The following is a 20892-nucleotide window of genomic DNA, read 5'->3' on the forward strand; positions in this document are numbered from 1 at the left end:
AAGGCTTCAGAATTCGTGTTCACAGTACCCTGCATGCTAAGGTTTTTCTAAGTTCTTGGCCTCACTGCACTTTATTGCCTATGTTTCTGAAGCAATAATTTTTTTTTCAATTTCCCATTGTTGATGTTAAAAACAGGAGAGGCTGAGGAGGCTCAGGAGGCACAGGCATATTACTAAGGGTGCAGTGGGGAAAAAGTGTGGGGGTTGGTTGTGGGATGTTGTGTTTTTTTAAAAAATATATAAACTGCTAAGGAAAGCACTTTTTCAAAATAATATGGAAACATTTATTTCCCAAGTGGGCTCACATACAACTTAGAAATATTATTACTGCAATTTCTGTTTACAAGATTGTTACCAACCCCAGAGTCTGAAGTCACTAATAATCTAAAACAAAATAACAACAATTACTGTGTGCCCTGGCCAGGTGGCTCAGTTGGTTTTGTCCCGTACAACAAAGGATTATAGGTTCGATTCCCAGTCAGGGTACATACCTAGGTTGCAGCTACGATCCTCGATCAGGGCACATACGGGAGGTAACCCAACCAATCAATGTCTCTCTGTCTCTCTGTCTCTCTCTCTGTCTCTCTCTCTCTCTCTCTCTCTCTCAAATCAATAAAAGCATATCCTCAGGTGAGGATTAAAAAAATACACAAACCAACCACTGTGTGATCAAGAACAGATATCTCAGGTGCAAAAAAATGCCTTTTATTAAGAAGATACTAATTCTACAATATTTAAACTGCTTTTAAAAGGAGAAAGACCATATTTCCTTAAATTTCAAAACACTAAGGCATGGTCATAAAATAGCAATGCCAATCCCCTGGGCCCATGCTTGTTTCCATGGCTATAAAAACCCACAGCTCAAAATCTAGTCTTATTTTAATTATCTTCACTGTTTTAATTAAAACAACGCCAATTCTGTATTTAATTTAAAAAAACACATAAAAATGAACATAAGCATGTGTGGCAAATGAATTAAGTTTCTGGGAAGAAATGCTCTCAGCATTCAAACATATTGAAATATATGCTCAAAATACTCCACTTTGGATAAGGACAGCCAGCACCTAAACAGCAGCTTACTCAAATCAATGGCAACTTGGTCATCATGTGCAGTCTTTGGTCTTCTTATAAACCTGCTTCTCCACACATCCAAGCCTACCATGCAGGTCTCAGGTAGCACTTGCTACCTCCTCTGAAAGACCTCCCATGACTACTTGATGTAATGGTCACCCACTCTTTGGCATGTTGCCTTATGTTAATTTTCTAATTGGTTCGCTTGCTTATTTGTTTACTGGCTTTATCCCCTAAGTAGACTCTGGCACTTCTCATTTGTTGTCTCACAGAACAGCTATGAAATATGGTGGTTGTCACTTTCAACCTCCTTTGTGAATCCCTGTGGCACCAGCCCGAAGCTTTGCACATGGTACATGCTCAATCAATATTTGTTTAATGAAATCTGTTACACTGAATTGATGCATGAAGCAATAATTGTTCATTTCCTGTTGAATGCAGAGGCGACATTATTTATGCTGCAATGAGTCTCTGACCTGGTAAAATCTTAAACATAAGCTTTTACATTTCTGATCTAAGGAAAAGCTATCAATTGTACTTTTAATGTGATCATCTTAAACTGAATCATGCAGATATTTGTAGTATATTATTTCTACTCTAAGTTGCAGAGATATATTCTTTAAAGTTTTCAAACACTGACTTACTTTCCAAAAATGAAAAATACAACCATTGGTATAACAGGTGACTCACCTGTATGTTCTTTTTCTTCAGGCATTTAAACATTTTTTAAATTTATTTCTATCACTGTTTAATTTTATTTAATTCTGTGTGGAGAATTAAATTTTGTAGTGTTATCTCAAAAACAGATACAAGACTTAAGAACTTAAATCAATCTCTATTGATAGATGATACATTAGATAGAATTATGCATATATAAATATATCTATATATGTGTATGTATTTATGTGTATATGTATATCTATAATTTGTATATATAGCTTATATTATATATGTGTAGATATACATACATGCATACACATGCGTGTATCTGTATGTATATATATGCTGCTTTAGTGTCATTTATAATTCCACAAAATTTGATATACTTTGCAAATATTTTCAAAAATGTAATTATGTACTTAAAAAAAGCAGGTATCAGTATCACCTCCCAATATTATAAATGAAATCTTAATATAAAGGAATATTTAGATAAAATAATCATATTTATATGGATATATCAGAAACTCTAAAGAGATGGAAGTTAAAATTTTGTGGAGATGAAAACAATAAATTAGCTGATGGAAAAGAAAAGATAAAGTTTCTAGAAGAGTTAAGTAAAATACTCACAGTATTCTTCTGGCAAATGATTTCCTGGGGGGAAAAAAAAGTAAAGAAGTCAATACAAAACTAATTAATTCAATTAATTAACTGAACCATACTTTATGGGAAATTTTGTATTAATAATTTTATTAGCAATTAGAGATTTCAGGGAGTGTAGAATAAGTCTTTGCATCTGAGAAGTTTACAATCTGACAGAGCGGAGTCGGGAGGGCACAAAAAACAGCACAAATATGTAAAATCCCAAAACTGAATAATCTAAAAATCATTTTGGCAGAATATGTGCATGTAGAATTATTTTTCCAGTCATGATCTTTTTGGAAACTGTTAAAATGAGTTTGTTTTCCCTAAATAAGTACAACCTCACTCATGCCCTGGGAGGAGACCAAGCAGCATGCTGCCTCCAGGTCAGCTGGAAATAAAGGGCATTGGCCACTTATCAAAATGGGCCAATCCACACATAGATAATAAGGCCATCTGTCAATAAAGAGTCATAAATATGATCATGTGTTATTCAACAAGAAACAGAAGGCAATAAACATGTTACGGGCAGTATCCCTGTCTTTTAGGTTGTGAGGAATGAGATCAGGCAAATAACGTGCCTGGTGCATAGAAAGCTCTTGATAAAGCTAACTATCATTATTATTATTCCTAGATGTTAAAGTGACTGGAAACATGGAGGAGAATCTAGAAAACCCTATGGTATAAAGGCTTCACTGAGGGTGAAGAATCATAATTTAGAAAAAAGAAATAGAACAGTTTATTGGAAAAGGAGGTATGCATGTTGTCATGGAATCAGGAAATGTAAGACATTTGTGAAGCCTCAAGGGTGGCTAAGAAGAGGCGCCAGGCTCTAGCTGGTTTGGCTCAGTGGATAGAGCATCAGCCTGTGGACTGAAGGGTCCCAGGTTCGATTCTGGTCAAGGGCACGTGCCCGGGTTGTGGGCTCAATCCCCAGTAGGGGACATGCAGGAGGCAGCCGGTCAATGATTCTATCTTATCATTGATGTTTCTATCTCTCTCTCCCTCTCCCTTCCTCTTTGAAATTAATAAAAATATATATTTTTTTTTTAAAAAAAAAAAAAAAAAGAAGAAGAGAAGCCAGCTGTAGCAGGTGAGAGAAGAGCCATACAAAACTCAGGGGACTAGCCATCATTCTTAATCCCAGGATCAACACGGCAAGGGAAACCAATGAGGACTTTGGCTTACAGCAGGATGTAAGACTTTTGAATGTTTAAGGATAACAGATAAGTAAACAAAAATCTATAGAGAAAGGAATTGTGCTGGGTAATTTTGAGAGCCATAAAATACATATAACTAAAATACCTTCAATACTTCACAATCTTGCTAATAAAAAGGACATGTACACATTTAAAAAGAAATGTCATAAGCCTAGATGCACATGCATGTGTGCACACACATGCTCAGTGACGGCGAACCTTTTGAGCTCGGCGTGTCAGCATTTTGAAAAACCCTAACTTAACTCTGGTGACGTGTCACATACAGAATTTTTTGATATTTGCAACCATAGTAAAACAAAGATTTATATTTTTGATATTTATTTTATATATTTAAATGCCATTTAACAAAGAAAAATCAACCAAAAAAATGAGTTCGCGTGTCACCTCTGACATGCGTGTCATAGGTTCGCCATCACTGTGCTAAGTCAAAAGAGCATATACATCAAGGACTGGGGTTTCTAAGAGAAAGAAGATGTTACTAAGAATTGAGAAGATCAGCAGAGAGGGTGGAACTCAAGATGAGCCAACAAGAACAGACACAACTTCCCAAGGCAAGGCTGGGAGGTGAGGATCCAAGCTAGAGGACTAAGAACAGCAAAGGCCCATGTAGGGAAGAACAAATATTATCACTGACTAAAGAAGACAGCTCATTTGGGGAAGTACAGAAGAGAAAATTAAAGAAGTATTTGAAAAAGGTTTTAAATGTAATTATTAGGCTAAAGCAGACAGTTCATTGTGGAAAGTACAAATAATAAGATTAGAAAGTCATTGAAGAGGATTTTGAATGCCAAAATATACTACTCTGTTCTGTGGGCATTGGGCAATCAAAGTGTTTTTTAAGCTGAGCCATATACATAATGAAGTTTCAACACACAGGGAATACTTCTCTAACTGCAAAGGTTGGGAACAAAATAAATGTCTATCAACTAGAAACTGGTTGAATCAACTATGATATCGCCATACAATGAACTTCAATGCAGCCAAACAAAGAATGAGGAAGTTCTTTATGTAGTGATATGGAAAGATCTCCAAGATATACTGCTAAGTGAAGAAAGCGCAAAGTACAGAATGGTGGTTTCTTTTAATCCTCACCCAAGGATATTTCTTTCACTGATTTTTAGAGAGAGTGAAAGGGAAGGAGGGGGGAGAGGGGGGAGTCGGGAGGAAAGGAGGGAGAAACATTGATGTGAGAGAGATACATTAATTGGTTGCCTCTCACACAAGCTTACAACCTAGGTAGGTGTCCTTGACAGGGAATCACACCCACAACCTTTTGGTGCACGGGTCCATGCTCTAACCACTGAGCACAATGGCCAGGGCTAGAATGATTTTTACTCTATGCTCCTATTTATGAATAAAAGGGAGAGAAAAAATTCTAAGGTGTACAATCATAAAATATCTATGGAAGGAAGTCAAGAAACTAATAACAAACAGATGTTTCCATTGAAGAGGGGAGCTGGCTGGCTGAAGGACAAGGAAGGAGAGTGACTTTCCCCTATACCACATATTCTTTTGCACTTTAAAATTTTTAAATGTATTATCCAGGTGAATGTATTACCCAAGAAAGACAAATAAAAGGTAAACATTGTTTAAAGTTTTAAAAATATTAACTAGGTGGTTGTATTAGTATTGGAGGGGAAATGTATTTAGGAAACAATTGCAAAAGTCCAGGGGCCTCACAATAAGGCTTTGGGCAATGGTGGTGCCAGGGGAGTGGAAATCAAGACACAGATGAGAGACATTGTGGGGGAAGGTTGAAAGAGGTTTTTTTTCACAGATGCTTCACAAGCAGCTATTGTGTGCACACAATCAAGCCCACATGCACACACACGTACATGCACAGGTCTCTGAACAAACTATTATTATAAAACTAGAGGCCCGGTGCACAAAAATTTCTGCATTCGGGGGGGGGGGGGAGGGTCCGTCAGCCCAGCCTAGGCCCTCTTGCAGTCTGGGACCCCTCAGAGTATATCCACCTGCTGGCTTAGGCCCACTCCCTGGGGGATCGAGCCCAAGCTGGCAGACATCCCTCTGGCAGCCCGGCAGTCCTTGGGGGATGTCCACTTGCCAGCGGGAAGCAGGCCTAAGCTGCAGTCGGACATCCTTAGCGCTGCTGAGGAGGTGGGAGAGGCTCCCACCACCACTGCTGTACTGGAAGCCTTTAGCCTGGCTTGTGGCTGAGCAGAGCTCCCCCTGTGGGAGCGCACAGACCACCAGGGGGCAGCTCCTGCATTGAGCGTCTGCGCCCTGGTGGTCAATGTGTGTTATAGTGACCAGTCATTCCCAGTCGTTCTGCTGTTAGGGTCAGTTTGCATATTACTCTTTTATTATATAGGATAGAGGTCTGGTGCATGGGTGGGGGCTAGCTGGTTTACCCTGAAGGGTGTCCTGGATGAGGGTAGGGCTCCCACTGGGGTTCCTGGCCAGCCTGGGTGACGGGCTGATGGGTGTTTGCAGGCTGGTCAAGCCGCCCCCAGTGGGGACCCTCACCCCATGGAGGTTTGACCAGCCTGGGTGAGGGGCTGATGGCTGTTTCCAGGCTGGCCTCACCCCTTTTAGGGTGGGAGGTTCACTGGGGTGCTTGGCCAGTCTGGGTGAGGGGCTAAGGGCCGTTTTCAGGCTGGCCAAGCACCCCGGCAACGGAAGCTCCCAGCCTCTCCTTTTTTTCTTTTTTTCTGGGATTTATTTACCTTCTATAATTGAAACTTTATAGCCTTGAGAGGAGCTCAGAGCCGGCCAGGGTGGGCGGGAGGGAAGCCTCCTGCTCACTCTAGCTCCATGGCCATGGCTGGCTGAAAGCAGGTATCTGGGGGTTATTTATCTTCTATAATTGAAACTTTGTTGCATTGAGTGGAGCTCAGAGCCGCCACGGCAGGCGGGAAGCTTGGCTTCCTACATCATTGGGGCAACCAAGCCTCCTGCTTGCTCCAGCTCTGTGGCTGCTGGCCGCCATCTTGGTTGGGCTAATTTGCATGCAGTCACTCTGATTGGCTGGTGGGCATGGCTTAAGGCGTAGCGAAGGTACGGTCAATTTGAATGTTTGTCTTTTATTAGTGTAGATAAACAGAAAAATGTTGGATAATCAACAAAGTCAGGAACACAGTATGGAGAATTTTCGAAATCTGATTTATGATACATCTCTCCAGAGCAGTACATGACAGCCTTTCATACACTGTTCTCTTGATAGGAAGATCCTCTCTCCTCCAAATAACAAGGAAAAGCCCTTCTCCTCATGCTCTGCTAAGTAGCATCCCCTGTGCATAGCATAAAATACCTGTTTTCTGTAAAGCTGGCCTTCACCATCTTCTGTGATACCTATCTTCCCCAAAGAAGTAGATGATGCCATATTTTGGCTGCACTAACCTGCATACACACCTCTATGACAACACTGCATGTACTAACTGCAAATGTTTCTTCATATGATTCCCCCTTCCCACAGCGTGAGTCACCTTGGATGCCAGGGCCATGTTTTATTCATATTTGTACCCCACTAACAGCCAAGCAAATTGAATGGCACAGAGTAGGCACTCAATAAAAACATGAATAAATGAGTTAATGAATGGATAAGATACTGGACTATGGCCTGGGTAGATATGTGTAAGTTCTAGCTCTGATGAGCCAGGTGTCATTTCACCTCTCTCTAAAGTAACACACTGAGAGTGGGTTGAGTGATCGCTGGTCTCTTAAAACTCTGTGCTCTATCATTTGCTTTTGGCTAAAGGCCCATCACAGTCAACACTATCCTTGTGTCACCGGAAGGAGAGATGCCCCCATGCCCTGCAAGGGAGCTACTCTACCACCATCTCTCTTTTGGAGCACCAGGCACAGGAATGGCAGTGGTAGTCACAGGAGGTGACTTGTCACTTGGGGGTGAGAACTGAGTGAGCTAAAGACTCTGCTCCCTACAGAATATAATCACAGCCTCTTTGGCTTAGAGCCAATATGATATGTTTTCCTAAAGAATTACTCATTGGAGTAACAATCCTCTTACATGACTTCTTAACCGTAATTTTAGGTAATGCCTGCATTATAACAATTATAAAACTGTATGAAGCCATCCCTATAGGAATCTATTGAATTCTTATGAACTATTGCTTATGTCTTATAGAAGCTAATTAGATACAAATTGTTCTCTTAAAGGAGACACTCAGTTTATGATATAACTTCAAATGAGGTAACAACTGAAAAGACAAAAACAATACTATTTGTGCATTTTAACTCAGTACAAATAAATAGCAAACAAGACCTCAAAAGCTATCTACTTACTGAAGCGGAATAGTGAAAGCTTAATTTGTACTAAATAAAAGGAGAAAGGGGAATAAATTTCAGACACAACTGCCATATTTCACATCACTTCATGTAAGTGTCTCATCTAGGTGTCTAGAAACATAAAGATAAAATGAATATAAACTTCAGTTCCTTATCAGAGAACGTTTCTGGAGATGCATTGCTCCATTACAACTTCATAATTGTATGAAATCTTTAGGGGACTTCTGCTCAGTATAGTCCTTTGCGGTACCAAAAATAAACAAAAAAGTGTGTGTGTTTGTATTTTTCCAATTTTCCAGTATCCTTTGATAACCAAATAAGGAAGCAAGACAAATAAAAAATCTAGTTTAGGTCTCATTCCAAGAGGAGATGAAGACAACTTTTAATAGCTATTTGGGACAATTTAACTTTGAAGAGGTCATTTTAAGGATAAATAAGTGGAATATCTCCAAAATTGGAAAGTGTTTGTGCCTAAAATTTGGGTAATTGCAGCCAAGGGAAGGAAGTGGGAACAGCTGGTGTGGGGTTGCTAAGTCAAATCCACTCAGGGTGGGAGAAGCAGAATGAGCAACCAGGATCTCGGTTTCAGCAAGAAAGGAAAGGAGCAGGGAGTTCTTGGCCAGGGAAGAGCATCGCCCCCAGCTGGTGACCTTCTGGGTCTTCCCTTCTGACCCCTCTTTCTATCCCAGAGGAGCATAACAGTTTTTCCACTAAAGTTGGGGGGAAAAGAGAGGTTTCTTATCCTCTCCAGTTCCATCCTCTTCCTAATTTCAGCACTTCCAAGGAGGACAGGGAAATACCAGACTGGCTGTTGTGCACACCCTCAGGTTCACGGAGAAGATGGGACTCACCTTACCATTCCCCATGCTGCTAAAGTAAAGCTGAGAAGGCTTAGAAAGAATACTCCCACACAGGTGTCACAGAACTGGCCCATCTTTTATGTAAGAAAAACTAATTACATTTGTGCTTACATGTTATGCATATATAAAAGCTCAAGGTTAAAAACACAATTCAATAATCTAACAAAAAGCTAGAAAATCATATTTCTGTAGGACATATGAAATTTATAGACAGACTTAGATGAAAATGTCCCTGAGGACAACTCCAAGAACATGGGGTTTGCCCTGCTCTGACATTTAGTAGCTGTGTGTGCCCCTAAGGCTCTCTATCTCTCTAAGTTTATTTCTCATCTGTTAAGAAAATATCTTCTATCTGTCCCATCTATATGGTAAGTATTTAACTTTGTCTATTTCATTGGGTTGTTTTTAAAGACCAAATGAAGTAAGTTTATGAAAGTATTTCAAGCATTTTAAAGCCGTATACAATATGAGTATTAATATTATCAAAGCAAACAACTACAACTCAACTCCTGTATTTCCAGATCTAGAGACAATTTGTACCTGTGTTGTTTTGTGATCAGGGGTAAGAACACATCCTTCTCTTGATATACGCAACTGTCAATTAAAACAACCTATACCAAAAGTCAAGTTAAATTGCACCAAAGCTGGAAAGTAATCCTAAAAGAAATTCTAGTCTTCTTCCCTCAATTTTTTAAAAAAATATATTTTGATTGATTTCAGAGAGGAAGGGAGAAGGAGAGAGATAAAAACATCAATGATAAGAGAGAATTAGTGATTGGCTGCCTCCTGTATGCCCCACACTGGGGATCAAGCCCACAACCTGGGCATATGCCCTGACCAGGAATCGAACCGTGACCTACTGGTTCATAGGTTGAAGCTCAACCACTGAACCATGCTGGCTGGCCTTCCTCTTAATTCTGTTTCTTGTTTAATAAATATATCTTGGTGGGAGAACTCTACTGTAAGTAGAAACATGTCTTTAAACTGGGTTGGGATGCTGATGAGTGACATTTTTATACACACAGCATTAGAAATAGCTCCTTAACAAGAACTTCTCCTTATAATGTGTTGCAATAATTGTAATTAACTTCCTCTTCTTTGACACCAGCTGTTTCTTTCAGCAATGCCTAATTGGACCATCTAATTCAAGTACAGGTATTTCTTTTTTAAAAAAAAAAAACAACTGAATTGTTGAAAAGTTATAGGTATAATGAATTTCTGTATAATAAATTACATTTTACACATAAATTTCAATAATAATTTCAAGGGTGCATTCTAAAAAAACTCAAATAGGATGATGGGTTGGAGTGCCACAAAAATCAACTTCCAATGAAAGAATCATTAATTTACAATAAATGAAAGGGGATAGAATTCAGCAACTGCTGCTCCATTTGGGTGGGAGTCAGGAGGCGTTCTGACTCTCATTTTCTGTGTGCAGAGGTATTCCTTCCTGCTTTTTAAGGCATTCAAACGCGTGGGCCTGTGATGAAAGACTCTACATATGAAAAAAATTTCTGGTGTTAACCCAGTGATCGGATGACCTCTTCCATTTACAGGGTAGCACAGAGCTCCCTCTCCCTTTGACAAATGGTAATAAGATGCTACAAACAGTGAGCTGGGGTGGGGGGATAGGGAGGTAAAAGAGCAATCAGGACAACAAGGGCATACCTTATCCAGTAACAATTGCTTAGAAGATGTAGTATTACTCATTGACATGAACGAAAACTGGATTCTCCAGTCCCAAGCCCTTTCCAAAACCTCAGGGATGGATTCTACAACTGGGAAGTCACTTCCTCTAAATAAATCATCTGGTTTGTCAATTCAAGATGGTCAGAGAAAATCTTGATACAGCCGTGCTCACATGTATAACCTACCAGCTCCTCCCCCAAATTACCTCTTTCCCCAAATGGACATGAATGTCAAGTAGTTCAGAAGAAAGTTGAATCATTTCTGAAATAAGTAAAATAAAAGAACAAGACTGTTTGTTTTTTCTCTCAATGGAATGGAAAAAACTTTCCATGAAACAGTAAGAGGAAATGTATGTGATGACGATGCTGAACAGGGTTGAGAGAGTACAGAGGTCCACGGTTTACAAGTCAATGGTGGGTCATCAAGTGAGCAGACACTTGCGGGAATGTCCAGAGGCACTGTTACAAGGGGCAGGGCCAATGCTTCTGGTGCACAAATTGTTACACTACTTCATAGGATCATATTTTCAAATTACTGTCTCTCCTAACATTTACCATATACTTTGTACCACTGACCAAGTTAGGTGTTATTTTCAAGTATTGAAAAGAATGTAGTAAAAAGTAATCGTTAAAGTAAAAGAATCAAATCCTTAGAAAAAATACAAATTTTAATTTCATATACTAAATTCAACCTAAAAATAGATTCATCTTAGCTATTTACCTTGGTAAAGGAGATAAAACTTTAAGAAAAGGAAGTCATAATGTAAGAGCAAAATAAAAATTTTTATGGGTTTAAGAACACTCTGGAATCAGACACCCATTTGTCCTCTGCCATCAGACACCCATTTGAGCTAGGAACAAGCTAAATAAAAAAAAAAAAAAACCAAAAAACAGAAGCTTAAATTAATAGAAGGAAGATGAGGAAAGAAAGAAGGTTTTGCATGGAATGCAGGGGACATAGTTGGGCTTTTTGAAATAAACACACTTAGCAGGAATGTCTGATATCCTTCTAACTAGAAGTAACTGCAGTAAAGTTGAGTGGTTAAGGAGAATGGGATTTGCAGCCACACTGACCAGGTCCCTAATTTTGCTAGCTATATCATCTTGGGCAAATGATGGAGTTTGTTTGAGCCTCAATTTGCAATTTCATAAAATGGTGACAGAATATATACCTCACAGGCATATTTTAAGAATTTACTGTGAAAATGTATGCAGATAAAGCACTTGGTACTTAGCCCATAGTAAGTGCTTAATAACAAGCAGCTATTATGTATAAACCACATAAGTATGTTTTAGATAGCTTAGCCTTTTACAGAATTATTTTATTAAAATGGCACTAACACCTCTGTACAAAGTCTAGCTGAAAGCAATGCAATAAGTCAGTTTAGTTGTCCCATACAAATTTCCGATAAGATTAGCTTTATCTCTTTCTCTCAAATTTCATTTTAATTCACTTAAAAAATTTCCCTAAGTAAAGAGTGGTCATAAAATAATCACCAGATATCAGTAGGGCAAGAATAAAAATAGTATAGAGTGAAAATGTCTAATACAATACTGCCTGCTTAAAATATTGCAAAAACATTGAATAAAAAATTACATAAGATAATCTTACTTCATCAACTGCAATATATGTTGTAAATAGTAGCAAGTCAATTTATGTATAATGCAAAATACACCGTCACAAAACTTTATAATGTATTAATTAAAGTAGTAAAACTGGGGTAAAATTAAGTCAGGGTTCTTAAAGAATTGTTCCAGGTAAAAAAGAGAGTTAGGCAGAGCAGGGATAAATCTCACAGGAGTATTCGGAGTATTCTGAAAGGGGGTAGTCAACCAATGCCCAGCACAAATGCTTGGCGTCTAGTCGATGTATTTACTAAAAGAAACTGAAGATTTTTCAGAGAAAGGCATACAAGCGTTAGATACTCACATAAAAGCAAAATACTATTACTTTTTTTGCATGGATCTGGGGATAGAGATCTTATATAACAATTACTAGGCCATTAGGAATATGGCTCTGGGTTTTAGGGCTCCACATGCCAAGGCTGGCTTTGATTTGGGAACTGAAAGATATAGATGAAAAAACGCACATAAAGCAAGCCAGAAGTTTCACAAAGGAAATGATAATATGAGGCTCAGCACAAGTGTCACTGAACTGTTAGATGCTTTTCAACCAATCACACAGTGTATAATTATTTGGCCTTGCAAAAGCATTTCAGGCAATCTTTCTGGATGGAGGATATACCCTCATATCATTAAATTCCTATAATGGAGAGAATGACGGGATACATTGAATTCTTAGACAAGTACAGTGAGTTGTTATTCCCCCTTTTTAATTTTAATTGAAGTCATATCCCTGTGAAAGAGGGTGTCAATTTTCTAGTGATACAGAATTTCTAGAGTACTTTCAGTAGGTAGCACAGTATTTCTAGTTGGAGGCAGGTGTGCCCCACAAAACCCCCAATGGTGACAAGCATGAGGCTTTACCATACCTTATGCAAACTCTTTGTCTTCCTCCAGTGCATGTACTGACTTCCTATTAACACAGTCTACTCAGGTGTGACTCTAACTGGAGCTCAGACCTCAACATTAAGGTTTTTCCTACCTGTGTACCATCAAATTTCTACACTGAATTCTATATAAACTTCACAACCTAGCTAACTGACGAAAACATCCTTTCACAAAATAAGCTACTTAAATTTTTTTGGATGATAGAGAGGTACCCTTAAAACTCTGGTGCCTAAAGTAACTATTTAGCAAACAAGCGAGGTACCTTCAGTGACTGCAGAGAGTTTGAGTTTGCATCACAGTAGAGGATGATGTTGTTGGCCATGCTGAAACTTTCTCTCACTCCAAGGTGGTAGAACAAGGACGGCTGCCGGAAGGCATCACTCATCTCCACCACAGCAATATCTGCAAACAGAAAACAAAGTCCCCCCAAAGATGACACCGAAGTAATGCCCAAGAAGCACATTTTGGTTTCAGTAACTTAGTAAATGAAGAAATGATAGGGATTTTCCCCTCTGCATTTACCACTAAATTTTGAATTTGCAATTCTACCCGGAAGTGGTTTTATAAAAAGTAGCCAAACTGCTTTTTTAAAAGAAAACAAACAAAAAAAAAACAACAACAAGAAATGGATGATATAATTACTGAAAATTAAGGAGAGTTTGCAATGGTCAGAAGTGGGGCTGTTCTCTGTTAAATTTCAACATTAAAACAGGTTAACTAAGGTTGCAGAAGCAGATCCATAGGAAGCAGCAATAAGTAATAACTATAAAATGAGATTTTAAAAAGCAAATAGGTAAGATTGGGAATTAATCCAGAGATGTGTTTTAATATCTAGCATGCCCATAGCAAGTATAAATCAAGAAAAATGGAAAGCAAAGGTACAGAAAATTATGACTAAGAAAGAAAATATAACCCCATATACAAATTCTTCCAAAGCTCAGAAATGCCTAACACCAAGATAGTATTAACCTGATACCAAAAATTGATATTAATGTCACAAATATGAAATTCAGATTAGCCTTAAATTCATTTATACACAAAGGTATGAAAGAAAAATGAACAGAATTCACCAAGTATTATACTATAAGAACACTAAATCATTAGTTTAAAATTTACTTTGAGAATGCAAGGGTGGTTCAATCATCAGCATCTCCACAGATGCCCCAAGTGCTTTGATTAAAATTCAAAATCTATTTATCATTAAAAATAATTACAAACTAAAAAATTAGGTCACATCTTTAACGTGTTTCATAAACCTGCCAACTTTGTACATATAGGCATTCTCATGAAAATCAGGAAAAGGACAAGATTATCAACTATTCCCACTACTAGTTGACTTTCTAAAAATCCTTATTAATGTAATAAGATTTAACAAAGTAAAGGAGGTATAATTCCATAAAGTAAAATACACAATTGTCATTATTTGCAGATGTTATGGCTGTCAACCAAACAACCTCAAAAGAATCAACCAAATAACTATTGTAAGTAATAATATAATTTAATAAGATATCAAATACAAATATATTATGAAAACCATAAGTTTCCTTTATAATCACAATAAGCATTTGGAAAATATAACAGTAAAACAGATCCCATTCACAATGAAAATGAAAATGTTACTATACCTTGTAACAAATTTAACAGATGATACTGTTAGAAAATATGTGCAATATGTAATAGATTACTAATGTCTTTATAAGCCATCTATTATTGGTCAATTTAAAACAGGCAACCATAAAAACACTACAATAGAAAATTAGGCAAAGACATAGGCAGGAAAGTTTACAAAAGTATAATTAAAGTGGAAAATAAATAAATGCACATTATGCCACAATAAAGTGCCAAATTTTTTATTAACAAGTGACCAAAGATATTTCAAGATGCCCAATAAGGAGGCAGAGAAATGACACTCTTTCTTACATGTCCAGGGGAAATGTAAACTTTCTAGGAGGCTTAAGTCCTTCAGATTATGCACACTTTTGACCCAATATTTCCATTCCTAAAAATTTACCCTGAGAAAATTCCTATAAATGTGGCAGATTTATTTGTAAGTATATCCAATGACATATTTTTTACAAATAAATGAGAAATTCTTAAAAATATCAACTAATAAGAAAATGGTTAGATAGATTCAGATGTCATATTATATAACCATTGAAAACTATATTGCAAAAGAATATTTAGCAATGGGGGTAAATTCAAGCTATATTAAGTAAAAATATTAAAATATAATATATACATTATAATGTGTAGAATATTCATTAAAGTATAAAATATACATTTTAATATACATTCTATGTGTACATGTGTACATAGACATTTGGAGTAAACAATGTCTAGAAAGTTATACATCAAAATATAAACTGTAATAATAGCTGTGTAATGGGATTATGAATTATTTTTTCTTCTTTATTCCTTTGATATTTTTTATAGTTTCTATTTTGAGCATTACTTTTAAAATCTAGGAACCCACCAAATATAAAGAGAACAACTGAATGTAAAACCAAAGTACAGCATAAAAATAATGCAGACTCTTTGGTGCAGAATCAGTGTTACCTAATGAATGTGAAATCTGAATTCACATTCTGTGAAAGAGAAATAAATCAGATGAAATGGAAGCTAAAGACATAGAAGATTTAGTGAGGTTATGAAAAAGGAAGACAGGTCAAAGGAGCTTCAAAAAATTTTTCCAAAGTTCAAAATGACTTAAGGGCTCTTTAATACAAATAAAGAATTTTCTTTAGGGGTCCTCAACATTTCTACTTCAAAAATCAACACATTAAAAAAATTAGTCACTTTAACCCATCCATCCCTCAACTGCCTCCCACAACCACACTGGCTTCCTCCTCCCACAGATGCCAGCCACTCACAGTCAGTCACAGCATTTTAAAAACAAGAGGCAATATAAAATGGGGTAGAAAGAAACCAAATAAAACAGGAGCTGATGAAAAACAAATGAGAGCCATGCAAAGAAAAATACCAGCTAAGTTAAAATAGTGACGAGGTGTGTGTGGGGAGGGGGATGGGGGGAGGGAGGGAGGTGTGTTATTTGCAGAAATCTGACTCATGGAATTTGATACTAAAATAAAACATAAAACGATGATCCATTTTGAGTCAATTTTTGTAAATGGTGGGAGGTACAGGTCAAGTTTCATATTTGTTGTAAAGATTCTCTCTAATTCAATGGCTATGTTTGTGTGGTTCTATTTTTGGATTTTCTATTCTGTTCCATGGATCTATGTGTCTACCTTTGATAATACTAAACTGCTTTGATTATTATAGCTTTACTAGTGGCCCGTTGCACAGATTCGTGCACATTGAAAGGAAATTAATTAGAAGAAAGATTCGTGCGGTAATTACATTACTGCATAAAATTACATGTCAAAATAATATATATAATATAGTATTATAAAATTAAAACACACTTGTGATTGGTACTAGCGAGAGCTTTATACATATTGTGCATGCTCGATTCAACGTTTATTTTTAAATTGCCAGTGTGCATCATATGTACCAGACAGTCAGTTGATTGGTCGGACGGTCGATCACTTAGCCTTTTATATATATACTAGAGGCCCGATGCATGGAATTTGTGGAAGGGGCTTGGCCCTTGCAGCCGTGGCGGCTGCCTCGGCCCTCACAGCCCTGGCTTCGTCCAGAAGGTCATCTGTTCTAATTAGCATATTACACTTTTATTATTATAGATATAGATGGTAAGTATTGAAATGATGCACTATGAGTCCTTGAACTCTATTCTTCTGTTTTCAAAACCAAACCAGCTATATTTGCTTTCCTGTGTACATTTTACAGTCAGTTGGTAGCTGAGAGTTATCAGTTAATAGCTACAAAAAAATCCTCCTGGGATCCTGACTGAGATTGTGTTGAATCCTTAGATCATTTTGAGAAAAACTGACATCTTAACAATATTGAGTCTTTCAAACCATGAATATGGCATATCTCTCCATTTATTCAGGCCTCCTTTCTTTCATCCATATATTTTTTAAGTTTAATGTACAGTTCTTGCACATATTTTGTTAAAATTGTGCCTAAGTGGGTTTTGTGTGTGTGTGTGGGGGGGGGGGGGTTTGTGCTATTCTAGATGTTTCTCTTTTTAAAATTTTAAATCCCAATTGTTCATTGCTAGTATATGAAAACACAGTTGACTTTTGTATATTGACCTTGTATCCTGAGACTTCACTTAAACTCATTATTAGTTCCAGGGGCTTGGAGGGGTGGGGACATGCTTTGGGATTTTCTACAAAGACAACCATGTCATCTGCAACCAGAAATTATTTTATTGTTTCCTCTCTAATGTGAATGTCTTTTGTGTTCTTTTATTGTTCTCTGTTTTGTTTTGCCATGTTATACTGGCTAGGACTTCCAGTAACAGCATTTTTTAAACAGTGATATTTGATTATCAAACTAAAGAAAATATCCTATTATGGCTACCTTCTGACTCTGATGGATATCTTCTCAAAAGTAGTAAAATAAAATGGCAAAAGTCATCTTCCTTGTGAAATAATCCTACGACATGCTAAAAATGCAAAGTATGATATAATTATAAAAAATTGAACAAAATACTCCACAATTATTGAAATCCACTGAATGTATCAAGCACATATTCAGATATTACTATGTGTCAGGTACTATATGCTTTTCTTTTTCTTTTTTTAAATTATATTTTATTGATTTTTTACAGAGAGGAAGGGCGAGAGATAGAGTTAGAAACATCGATGAGAGAGAAACATCGGTGAGAGAGAAGCATCGATCAGCTGCCTCCTGCACACCCTCTACTGGGGGTGTGCCTGCAACCAAGGTACATGCCCTTGACCGGAATCGAACCTGGGACCCTTCAGTCCAAAGGCCGACACTCTATCCAGTGAGCCAAACCAGCTAGGGCTACTATATGCTTTTCAAATATTAACTCAATCTTTATAATATCCCTTTGTGGTAGGTAATATGATTTCAGAACCCTGAGGCAGAGAAGGTCTAAGTAATCTGTCCAAAATCAGCTAAAAGGGATGGCACCAGGATTTGAACTCAGGCAGTCTGGTTGGAGAGTCTATGCTCTTAATTCTTAATGAAGCCACACCCTACAATTATTGGATATGGAGGTTCCAAAGGTCAGAACACAAATGAGGTGCAAAAATATATTTGGTGACCAAAACATCTACTCTTGTAATTTATTTCATGAGTAAATGCATTTAAATAACTATCTAACTGGGTTTTGTGGTAATAGTGTGAGTATAACTGCCACATTTAAAAATTTAAGACTAAGTCAATCATTTAAAAGTATAAGCAAAGACACAAAAATCTTACATTTTTACCTAAGGTATAGTTTCTCAAATAGAGTTAATGTAAAATGGAGATAAATTAGGTTTACCAGGTGTTTGTTAAAGTATAATAACTTTTTAAGGCAATGATATACAACTATTGTGCCTAATTGCATTTTGGCTCATCAAATAACAGTGGTTCATGGTCTGTGTTTCTTTTTCTTATTTATTTAATTTTTCCTTCATAATATCATATGTGTTATTTAAATATCTCACATGACCTGCTACTGCTTATGAAAAACACAACAGGAGGAAGACATTAATCTTTAGTTCCTTTTTATCTATGGAAATGTTTGTCTTAGACATCAGATCACTGATGACAAAGCAAGAGCCCAGTAGTGATTTAGTTTGTATTAGTCTACAAAGTGCTCCAAAATTCCAAAGAAATTGCCCAAGTTTTCATAGCACTATCCCACCCAGTCATGATGGATTAATCCTCAAGAAGACCCAATTTAGTTCAACAAATAGCCTGAGCACCTATTATATAAAAGGTTTTCTGTTATCTGCTCTCTGTTCTGAAAGTTAAAAAAAAACATTAACTAGTCAGTTTTCTGAAGTCTGGTAAGCATACAATGTTGGGAAATTGCAAAACTATTGTGCAGCTAGTATTGCTGAAATTTTTAGGAAGGATAGAATAAGAATTATTGTTGCCCGGAATTGGTCATAGTTTGGCAATTCCTGCTATAAATTACTACTCATTTAATTTCACAAGTATCACTTCATTTTCTTATACGTTATTTGGTTAAGCATACTATGCATATTCGTGTCAACAGTATATTTTGGCCCATAATTACCTCATCACTAATCTCCAATAAATGCATGCACAGTGATTCAAACATGAATCATCTTATATTGCTAAAGCAAATGTAAACCATGTCCCTGCCCCAGCCCTAGTTAGCTTGTTTCATTATTACACTGAGGTGGGCTTTTCTGACCTGGAAAGTGAAGCCTGGAAGGTAGGTAATCAGACGGACATTTTTCACCTCCAGAGACTAGCTTTTAAAAAGAGAGTCATACAAAAAGGAGGGGGTAGAAGAAAAGGGAAAAGCTTTGAGGGAAGAAAGAGATCAAAGAGGAAGAGACAGGGGGGAGAAGAGGGGAAGAACCAGGGAGAAAAGGAGAGCATGGAGCCAAACAAGACTGGTGATATAAGAACTACAGTCCCCTTGCCCAGGCAATAGCTGCCAGAATTCAGGTCATAACGCTCCAGCTTTAGAGAATGTGAGGGGGAAAGAGAGCACACATTCAGAGAAGGTTAATGCTTCCATCACTTACCATAGTAAGAATACTAATAGAAGTAATAGAAGCAAGATGCGGATCCAAGCTTTATAGGAACCAAAAGCTCTATCTTTTTCCTTACTTCTATCTGCCTAAAATGAAAGTAAGGAGCCTATCATAAAAAGGGAATAAATTTCAACTTTATTCTGCTTATGGGACATAGACAAAAGCCTCACCAGACATTAAAATCTCAATCTTACCAGTGAATATTTTAGGTCACAGGAAGACTGAGCAAATAAAATAATCTTTCCACCAATTAGAGAAGAATTTCAAACACACAGGATTTTGATGGTGGTTTAGTGTCATTAGGGGAGCCCTGTAAATACTCTAACTAGATTCAGTATTTCAGTGAATCCTTCATATCAGTACACAGGAAAGTAAATAAACCACAATTTGTATCTTTAATGTGTCCCAAGTACTTTATAAAGTGTTATTTCCCTGGCCAAAGGCACAGCCATCCCCTACAAAATTTTGCTTATTAAAGAAATACAAATAGGTCCTATATCAAAGCGTTATTCTCTTTCTAAGTTAATATAGGGTCTAGTTTATACCTTAAGAATTTATTTTTTAATGTTATGGCAATAACAATAGACCTGGTCAAGTGATCTATAGAGTGTGTAATGTAAGAAAAGTATAAGTGAAAATAAACTCTAAGATTTATGAGGCTGCTTTGCTGGTGCACATTTCTATAGCACCACAGAAAACTATTTTTCTTTTTGAAATAATAATATTTCCCAAAGGTATGCTGGGTTTAAGAGTCTACAATAATCAATTTTGATCTCTATAAACTCATTTTATATAATACATTTCAGTCTTTAAGTAATCAATACGTTTTCATTAGATACCAAGAGAGGCACTCATAAGAATTTTGAAGGTTCTTTTTAGATTTCACTGTAGTTTCTATTGTGGTTATGGTGCATGCTATTTTTCATTTTCTCATATGTAGTTTTAATTAAATCATCCAAGCTGCCTGCATTTATGCCTCAGTGAAGTTTCCAAACACACAGAATAGCTCTTTGCAACTGTAAGACCCTTACACAAGAGTCCTCCCTGCCAATCAGAACCAGTCATGTGCTTCAATTGGTACTTGCATTATGTAAGGTTACAAGAGTTGATTTATGATAATTTTTGAAGAAAATCTGATTGTTCCTCGTGCATCCCAAGTGACATTCTCCCCTAATTGTTTTATACCTTTACTAGAGGTCCGGCACATGAAATTTGTGCACAGGTACGGTCCCAAGGCCTGGCCTGCGATCAGGGCCATCTTTCCCAGATGTTGGCAGCTGGCCCCACCCCCCCACTGGGCGATCAGAGCCTGCCGGCCAAGGAGAGGGACCAAGAGGTTGGCCGATCCACCCGCTCA

The 20892-nt window shown here is 37.2% G+C and overlaps 1 protein-coding gene across 5 annotated transcripts in view; it reads right to left on the bottom strand.

The window, feature by feature from the left end:
* MAP3K5 (mitogen-activated protein kinase kinase kinase 5) overlaps nucleotides 1-20892 on the bottom strand; it is a 177915-nt gene that overhangs the window by 108079 nt on the left and 48944 nt on the right. For 2 of the 5 annotated variants that reach the window (XM_059700425.1, XM_059700426.1), the window contains exons 2-3: nucleotides 13181-13320; nucleotides 2359-2382 (exon numbers count right to left, since the gene is read on the bottom strand). In XM_059700425.1, the coding sequence (XP_059556408.1) occupies nucleotides 2359-2382; nucleotides 13181-13320 (164 nt within the window). The remainder of the gene's footprint in view (nucleotides 1-2358; nucleotides 2383-13180; nucleotides 13321-20892) is intronic. The other 3 variants (XM_059700424.1, XM_059700423.1, XM_059700427.1) reach the window with 2 other exon arrangements.

This window comes from Myotis daubentonii, chromosome 6, assembly GCF_963259705.1.
Source record: "Myotis daubentonii chromosome 6, mMyoDau2.1, whole genome shotgun sequence".
NCBI lineage: Eukaryota > Metazoa > Chordata > Mammalia > Chiroptera > Vespertilionidae > Myotis > Myotis daubentonii.